At 49.2% G+C, this 9,354-nt stretch overlaps 1 protein-coding gene across 1 annotated transcript in view; it reads left to right on the top strand.

The window, feature by feature from the left end:
• The window catches only part of MYBL2 (MYB proto-oncogene like 2), a 52,160-nt gene that overhangs the window by 13,734 nt on the left and 29,072 nt on the right, over nucleotides 1-9,354 (top strand). The window contains exons 3-5 of the mRNA XM_017542202.2: nucleotides 392-463; nucleotides 1,401-1,493; nucleotides 7,452-7,675. Coding sequence (XP_017397691.1) covers nucleotides 392-463; nucleotides 1,401-1,493; nucleotides 7,452-7,675 — 389 coding nt within the window. The remainder of the gene's footprint in view (nucleotides 1-391; nucleotides 464-1,400; nucleotides 1,494-7,451; nucleotides 7,676-9,354) is intronic.

Here is a 9,354-nt window from a genome sequence, read left to right as displayed (position 1 = left end):
GTTTCACCATGTTGACCAGGATGGTCTCGATCTCTTGACCTCGTGATCCACCCGCCTCGGCCTCCCACAGTGCTGGGATTACAGGCTTGAGCCACCGCGCCCGGCCGCTTAGTTGACATTTTATACAATTTCATATGGATGGAATCATATGGTGTGTACCCTTTTATGTCTGACTTCTTTGATACATCATAGTGACTGAGATTCGTGTTATTGTGTGAATTGGCAGTTCCATTTCAGGAAGAATTTTTTGAGACGGAGTCGCCTAGTAGGTATTCACTTCATGATGAATGAATGAACGAGGCTGTTCCCTTTAGACTGGGCTCCATCATGGACAGCCCTGAGGTTTTCTGCACTTATGTGTGCTGAGCCCCTGTCTTTCTGGTGTTGGCAGGACGAGCAGCTGAGGGCCCTGGTGAGGCAGTTTGGACAGCAGGACTGGAAGTTCCTGGCCAGCCACTTCCCTGTGAGTACAGTCCCTCTGTGGCCCTCCCTTGGGGCAAGGGCTCTAGGAGAACAGTGTGCCTGGGACACACTTTCTCCCAAGGAGGAGAAAAGGGAATTCCTTGCTAAGCCTCTCAAAACACAACCAAATAAAACAGGGCAAATTGACCTTTGTAGGATCTTTCTTTGCAAACTGGCATTCAAGGCACCCTGATGTAAACATCTCCCGGCTCCTTAGCATGCCTGGTAGTCTTCAGACTCTGAGGCATTTGCAGCATGTGGTGCATATCTGCATTTCTTCCTGTAAGTGAGGAGTGAACAGGTGTTCGGTTTCTCAGCAGTGAGACGGAAACTGAGGGGAAGTGATGTTTTCAGCAGGTTTCATGGTGAGGCCCCTGCAGGGCTGGGAGGTGCTACCACATCTGAGCATTTAGAGTTTCCTGATGATGAGGGGGCCCTCCCTTAGGACCCCTTTCTCAGGTCCTCCTGCCCCTGACCAGGTGTCTGGGAGGGAGGGGTTATGGAAGGAGCTGCCCTGTGGCTTACCGCCTGGGCTGCTCAGGGACTGAGTCACCAGACCCCATCCTGGTCCATTTCCTCATCTCCCCCTCTTCTGTGTAATCTGAACTCTTGAGGGAATAAAAATGTTCTCCTAGAAAAAAACAGGGGTCCCTGACATACAAGGAGTTAAAGACTTGTGATGGTGGCCTCTTGTGTTCAGGTGGTGGAGGGGTGGCTTCCCACAGGGGCCCGATTTTGCCCTCTCTTGTAGCAAAGGGAAACCGTCTGCGTTCTGGGATGTGGGGTTATAGTGTGTGGTGGCCACATGGAACAGACACACCTACCTAAGGTGTGCCTAGTCCCAGGCCATTGGCCCTGAGCCTAGCACTTAACAAGGGTCCCAGCCTGAGGTCCCAGAAGTTCTCATGGATTGGTTTGTTCTTCTGTTCTTTTCCCAGAACCGCACTGACCAGCAATGCCAGTACAGGTGGCTGAGAGTTCTGAATCCAGACCTTGTCAAGGGGCCATGGACCAAAGAGGAAGACCAAAAGGTAACTGCTGTGACAGTGCCTTGCACACAGTGGGCCTTCACCCATCAGTGAATCTGGGGACTGTGAGATTGCCCCTGTGGGGTTGTCATGCTAAGCACTGAGTTGTCTACCAGCAAGTCCGGACACTCCCATGCTGCCCTGGCTCTAGCCCTGAGATTCCAAGTCTCTGAGTGTCTCAGATGACTTGGCTTCTCTTGCTCCAGCCATGGAGGGGAACAGCTGCAGTGCAGCGTTGTCATGAGAGTTAAGCAGGTGATGCTTGTATGGGGCTTGCCAGTCCTGTACATGGTGAGCTCTCAGGAAATGGCAGCTGCTGCTATCCCTAATTTAATGATGACTGCACTCTGTGACCTTCTTCACAGGGCACAGAGCATCACATGTGCCTTCTTTTGATCCCCATGGCACTCCTGTGAGGTGGGCAGAAGTTGTTGGTCTCATTTTATTGATGGGGAGAGTAAGACTCAGAGAGGCTGGGGATGTCCCCAGGCTAGAAGAAGCAGTAGTAGTACCATGACTGCCCTGGGCTGCCTTGGGAGTTCTGCATCTCTTCTCCCTGATGTCAGCCCAGAGGATGTCATTCCGCCAAGGCAGGCATGGCTCAAGGGAACGAGCGAGACAAGGGAACTAGGCATTCTTTTTTGTTTTTTTTTTGAGACGGAGTTTCACTCATTTTACCCAGGCTGGAGTGCAATGGCACGATCTCGGCTCACCGCAACCTCCGCCTCCTGGGTTCAGGCAATTCTCCTGCCTCAGCCTCCTGAGTAGCTGGGATTANCCACCCACCTTGGCCTCCCAAAGTGCTAGGATTACAGGGGTGAGCCACCGCGCCTGGCTCCAATTCTTACTTTTATTCGTTTTTTTTTTTGAGATGGAGTCTCACTCTGTTGCCCAGGCTGGAGTGCAGTGGCATGATTTCGGCTCACTGCAACCTCCACCTCCTGGGTTTCATCGATTCTCATGCCTCAGCCTCCCAATTGGCTGGGACTACAGGTGCACGTCACCACGCCCAGCACCTCCCAAAGTGCTGGGATTACAGGCATTAGCCACTGTCCTGATTTTACAATTTTATTTATTTATTTATTTATTTTACCTGAACCTGACAGTAGCTGGTGTCGTTTTGTAATTTTTGTCATAGCCTGAGTGATTCAGTTGCTTATTTTACAGAGCTTCATGGAAACGCTCTGTAAATCATTAGGGCTAGAGACTCATAAGACTTCATCTTGGAGCTGAAAGAGACCTTAGAGTTCATCCAGTGGAAGATTCACTTACAGGAGCAGGAGTGTGGCTTTGGGAGGTTAGTGATGTGTCTGGTGGCACCCCACCCACAGAACTGGGGTTCAGAGGCCCCCTGCTGCCCCCTGCAGGACAGACAATGCTGTGAAGAATCACTGGAACTCTACCATCAAAAGGAAGGTGGACACGGGAGGCTTCCTGAGCGAGTCCAAAGACTGCAAGCCCCCGGTGTATTTGCTGCTGGAGCTTGAGGATAAGGACGGCCTCCAGAGTGCCCAGCCTGCGGAAGGGCAGGTGAGACAGCTGCTCAGCCTCCAACTTGGTTTGATTTCACATTCATCTGACACCGTGTCATTGAATACCTTGTCTACAGCTATTCATCCGTTTCTGCCACAGAGTCTGAAAGTGGGCCATGTGCTTCAGGGGCCTTGTGACACCTTTGCACGTAACTGGCACTTGTCTGCCTGCAGATGAAGGATAGCAGAGAAAGCTGATTATATAAAACTCTGAATTAGTTAAGGAGATCCTCAGCCTCCATCTGTCCTCGTTGGTGGCCTCCTTCTTACCTGTTGCTCATTCTCATTTTTCAAAACTGAAAGCATGTTTGCAATTAAAAATAAAATCAGATGTGACCTGTAATCCCAGCACTTTGGGAGGCTGAGGCTGAGGTGGATTGCTTGATCCCTGGAGTTGGAGACCAGTGCAGGCAACATGGTGAAACCCCGTCTCTATCTTTTTAATTTAAAGAAATATAAAAATGTATTGAGTTGTAATTTATATGCTCTAGTGTACAGTTTTGAGTTATGACAAAGCATACAGTCGTGTAACCACTGCCACAGTCAAGGCATACCACAGTGCCATCACCCCAGAATTCCCTTGTGCTCCTTTTCTTAGTCTTTTTTCTGCCCTTAGCTCCTTGCACTCTAATCTGTTTTCTGTCTCTATAATTTTGACTTTTCTAGAAATTAACAAATAATACAGTATTACATTTGCACGCTTTTGTTTTGTTTTGTTTTGTTTTGTTTTGAGACAGAGTCTTGCTCTGCTGACGAAGCTGGAGTGCAGGGGTGTGATCTCGGCTCACTGCAACTTCCACCTCCTGGGTTCAAGTGATTCTGATGCCTCAGCCACCTGAGTAGCTGAGATACAGGTGTGCACCACCATGCCTGGCTAATTTTTGTATTTTTAGTGGAGATGGGGTTTCACCATGTTGGCCAGGCGGGTTTCAAACTCCTAGCCTGAAGAGATCCATCTGTCTTGGCCTCCCAAAGTTCTGGGATTAGAGGTGTAAGCCAGCATGATTGACACTACATTTGCAACATTCATTCATTCATATTTATTTATTTATTGAGATGGAACCTCACTCTCTCGCCCAGGCTGGAGTGCATGTCTTGATCTCAGCTCACTGCAACCTCCGCCTCCCAGGTTCAAGTGATTCTCTCTTCTTTTTTTTTTGAGACGAAGTTTTACTCTTGTTACCCCGGCTGGGGTGCAATGGCGCGATCTCGGCTCACTGCAACCTCCGCCTCCTGGGTTCAGGCAATTCTCCTGCCTCAGCCTCCTGAGTAGCTGGGATTACAGGCACGCACCACCATGCCCAGCTAAGGAACTAGGCATTTTTAAATTAATTTCTTTTGAGATGGGTCTTACTTTGTTGCACCAGCTGGAGAGCATTGGCTAATTTTTTATTTGATTGATTTTTTGAGGTGGGAGTTTGCGCTGTCACCCGGGCTGGAGTACAGTGGCACAATCACGGCTTATTGGAGCCTCGACCTCCCAGGCCCAAACATTCCTCCAACCCCCAAGCATTCCTCCCACCTCAGCTTCCAAAGTAGCTCGTACTACATGTGCCACCGTGCCTGGTTAATCTTTTTAAAAATTTTTTGTAGAGACAGCATCTCGCTATGCTGCCCAGACTGATTGAACTTCTGGGCTCAGGTGATTCTCCCACATCAGCCTCCCAAAGTGCTGGGATTATAGGTATGAGCCATGATTCCTGGTCTTTTTTTTTTTATTTGTAGAGATGGGGTCTCCCTATGTTTCCCAGGCTGGTCTTGAACTGCAGGGTTAATGGTATCCTCTTGTCTTGGCCTCCCAAAGTTCTGGGATTACAGTCATGAGCCGTGGCCAGCACCCCGCCGTTAAATTAACTCAATGTGGTGGTGGGGTGCCTGTACTCTGAAGGCTGAGTTGGGAGGATCATTTGAACCCAGGTGTTCAAGGCTGCAGTGAGCCATGGTCACACCACGGCATTCCAGCCTGGGTGACAGAATAAGACCCTGTCTCTTAATAAAATAAAATAAAATTTAGTTTAGTTTTTTTTTTTTTTTTTTTTTTTTTTTTTTTGAGATGGAGTTTCACTCTTGTTGCCCAGGCTGGAGTGCAATGGCCCTATCTCAGCTCACTGAAACCTCTGCCTGCTGGGTACAAGCGATTCTCCTGCCTCAGCCTCCTGAGCAGCTGAGATTACAGGTGCACACCACCACGCCTGGCTGATTTTTGTATTTTTAGTAGACAAGGTTTTGCCATTTTGGTCAGGCTGGTCTTGAACTCCTGACCTCAGATGATCCACCCACCTTGACCTCCCAAAGTGCTGGGATTACAGGCATGAGCTGCCATGCCCAGCTTGAGACCTTGTCTCTTTTTTTTTTTTTTTCCCTGAGATGATTCTTGCTCTGTTGCCAGGCTATAGTGCAGTAGTGTCATCTCAGCTCACAGTAACCTCTATCTCCTTGGTTTAAGTGATTCCCTGTCTTAGCCTCTTGAGTAGCTGGGACTACATGTGTACATCACCATGCCCGTCTAATTTTTATGTAGCTTTTAGTAGAGATGGGGTTTCACTATGTTGGCCAGGATAGTCTCGATCTCCTAACCTCATGATCCATCTGCCTCGGTCTCCCAAAGTGCTGGGATTACAGGTGTAACCCACTGTGTCCAGTCTGATGCCCAGGCTGGAGTGCAATGGCAGTAACTGAGCTCACTGCAACCTCTGCCTCCTTGGTTCAAGTGATTCTGCCTGAGCCTCCTACGTAACTGGAATTACAGGCTCCCACCATGACTCCTGTAATTTGAATTTTTAGTGGAGATGGGGTTTTACCATGTCCAGGCTGGTCTGGAACTCTTGACCTCAGGTGATCTGCCCCCACCTTTGCCTCCCAAAGTGCTGGGATTACAGGTATGAGCTACCAAGCCCAGCCGAGACCTTGTTTCTTAATTCTGGAGATTTTCCGTAATTTCTCAAAATGAATATTTTTTAGAACATGCCATTGCAGACAAACATAATAGAGAAGCAAATGTAAATTTAAAAAAAAAAAAAGAATAAAATTTAGTTTGAAAACCCTTTTTTTGGTTGGGTGTGGTGGCTCACACCTGTAATATCAGCACTTTGGGAGGCCAAGGTGGGCAGATAATCTGGGGTTTGGGGTTTGAGAACAGCCTGGTCAACATGGTGAAACCCTGTCCATCTCTATCAAAAAATACAAAAATTAGCTAGGTGTGGTGGTGTGCCTGTAATCCCAGTTTACTTGGGAGGCTGAGGCGGGAGAATTGCTTGAATCTGGGAGGCAGAGGTCGCAGTGAGCTGAGATTGTCCCACTGCACCCCAGCCTGGGCTACAGAGTGAGACCCTGTCTCAAAAAAATAAAAACATAAAATCCCTTAAAAGAAAAATGAAAGTGATATGTGGTTGCTATAAAAATTTAAACCATACAGAAAGGAAGTCAAAATATTTCTTCACCCAAATCTTTGTCAAAGAGGCGTCCACTCTTCATTTTGCTGTGGCCTGTGTGCACACGGGAACATGTGTGTCTGTTGTATAGGCCGGGTCTGGCCTGGCTCTTGTGGCTGCCTATGTTGTGCTTTGTGTCCTGAGCTAGGAAGCCTGCCTCAGAGGGCAGGTGGTGACTCAGGTCCAGTAGGTCAGCCTGCAATGCCTGATACCACGGCTTAGCCTGTACCCTCCCAGTTTCCATGGAAGTACTGGAGGGTCTTGTGGCTGTGGTGGGAAAGTATTTCCCACCTTTAGTTTGGACTCCGCTGTGGGTTGGTCCTCCTTATCCCTCTGCCTTTTTGTTTTTTTTTGAGATGGAGTCTCGCTCTGTCCCCAGGCTGGAGTGCAGTGGCACAATCAGCTCACTGCAACCTTTGCCTCCTGGGTTCAAGCGATTCTCCTGCCTCAGTCTCCTGAGTAGCTGGAACTACAGGTGCCTGCCACTACCATACCTGGCTAGTTTTTGTATTTTTAGTAGAGACGAGGTTTCACCATGTTGGCTAGGCTCATCTCCATCTCTTGACCTTGTGATCTGCCTGCCTTGGCCTCCCAAAGTGCCGGGATTACAGGCGTGAGCCACCGCACCCAGTCTCCTCTGCTCTTTTCTACTTAATTTATTGGATTGAGCCCTGAAGAGGGAAGCAGGACTCTGGTTCCCTTCTTTACCCTACCCCACTTAATCACCAATCTAGGAAGAGTCTCTGGCATTCTTGGCCTGGATTTATTCCAGGCAGTAAATGAGAGGGAAGGTCAGATCCTTAGGTAGCCTCTGTGGGTTACACAAAGGCATCCTGGGTGGCATCCCTGCAACCCACTCAGTGCCTTCTGTGTTGCCTGAAGGGGTGTGGTAGGTGGCACCTCTGAGGGCCACAGCAAGGCTCAAGTGGATGTGAAGGGCTATGGTGGGGATGAGGGAGGGGCCGGTGCCACTGGCTACCCAGAGGCTTTTCTCCAAGGTCATCGAGCTGGTTAAGAAGTATGGCACAAAGCAGTGGACGCTGATTGCCAAGCACCTGAAGGGCCGGCTGGGGAAGCAGTGCCGTGAACGTTGGCACAACCACCTCAACCCTGAGGTGAAGAAGTCTTGCTGGACTGAGGAGGAGGACCGCATCATCTGCGAGGCCCACAAGGTGCTGGGCAACCGCTGGGCAGAGATTGCCAAGATGTTGCCAGGGAGGTGAGCTGTCTTCTTGGGGCTTAGGGCAGGTTCCCAGGAAATCATGTCTGTGTTTCTGAGAGAGGAGATTTCCATGGTGGGTGCTGTGATCTTGTGCTCTTGTTCTCTAACACCCAGCCTTGACTCCAGGGCATGGTGGCTCATGCCTGTAATCCCATCACTTTGGGAGGCCCAGGTGAGTGGATCACTTGAGGTCCGGTGTTCCAAGACCAGCCTGACTTCTTAAATCACTCTACCAAAACAGACTCATCTTTTTGAGTTCTTTGTCACTACCTCTGTAAGTGATGTGCCATTTTACCTGTTGATCTCCTATAGGAGATGAGCTTTCTTTCCCACTCCCCTGTAACATCTCTATTATTCCAATAATGTATGATAGTTATTATTAAAATAATGTTTATGGAAGGGCATGGAGGCTTACGCCTGTAATCTCAGAACTTGGGGAGGCCGTCTCCCAGGTTCAAGCAATTCTGCCTCAGCCTCCTGAGTACCTGGGTTTACAGGCATGCACTGTCATGCCTGGCTGATTTTTGTATTTTTAGTAGAGATGGGGTTTTACCATGTTGGCCAGGCTGGTCTAGAACCCCTAACCTCAGATGATCTGCTTCCAAGGGCTGTTCTACGGGAAAGGTCATAGGTAGAAGTTGTTGGCAACACGCTGGGCGGCTGGGGGACTGGATGTGCTGTAAGTACAGAAGATTTTGTCTGGTGAGCATTGTGTCCCTGAGGGCTTGTAGTGCAGATGATCTGAGGATATCCTCTTAGACTGGGTGCTCAGTCAAGCTATTATTCCCTGTTCACTTTTGAAGGGAGGAGCACTCTGCTTGGCACTCCAAAAAAGCTAGTGCCTACTGTGTGAGCACCTCTGCCCTATTATGGCACTGTATGCTGCTGCATGGCCTTACTGCCACTGCAGCTTACCTCTTCAAGCTTCTCTGATAGCACACCACCCTGCCCTTCTGTACTCCTCTACCCTCTACCGATGCTTGCTGCCTTTTTTTTTTTGAGATGGAGTCTCGCTCTGTCACCCAGGCTGGAGTATAATGGCACAATCTCGCCTCACTGCAACCTCCAACTCCTGGGTTCAAGCGATTCTCCTGCCTCAGCCTCCCAAGTTGCTGGGACTACAGGTGTGTGCCACCATGTCTGGCTAATTTTTGTATTTTTAGTATAGACGGGGGTTCCACCATGTTGGCCAGGCTGGTCTCAAACTCGTGACCTCAGGTGATGGGCCCGCCTTGGCCTCCTAAACTGCTGGGATTATAGGTGTGAGCGACTGCGCCTGACCTGCTGCTTGCTTTTTACCACTATACTTCTATACGCTTTCATGGTACCACCCCATCCTTCTTTATTACTCTGTGCCTCTGTTACTACGTGCTTCTCTACTAACCTACTCTCTGCTTTATGCTACTGTTCTGTTAAAGATGTGTCTTCTCCCTGAATCTTCAGTGAGTGTTGGAGCATGACATGGTCTTCTGACTTCCAGATAAAGAAACCGAGGCTCAGGAAGGTGAACAGTAGTGGGCCTTCTGACCTCTTTGGCCACTTACCGATCTGTGGGATGTGAACAGGCCTTGAGTCTGAGGTCAGCGTGAGACTCAGGGTGGGAATGAGCAGGCAGTGTTTGCTTATGGTTTCTACACATACCAAGTGGGCAGGGAGGGGTGAGAGTTCCAGGCACATAT

Source organism: Cebus imitator, unplaced genomic scaffold (genome assembly GCF_001604975.1).
Source record: "Cebus imitator isolate Cc_AM_T3 unplaced genomic scaffold, Cebus_imitator-1.0 Scaffold141, whole genome shotgun sequence".
In the NCBI taxonomy this organism is placed as follows: domain Eukaryota; kingdom Metazoa; phylum Chordata; class Mammalia; order Primates; family Cebidae; genus Cebus; species Cebus imitator.
This window is presented reverse-complemented; position numbering and strand designations above follow the sequence as displayed.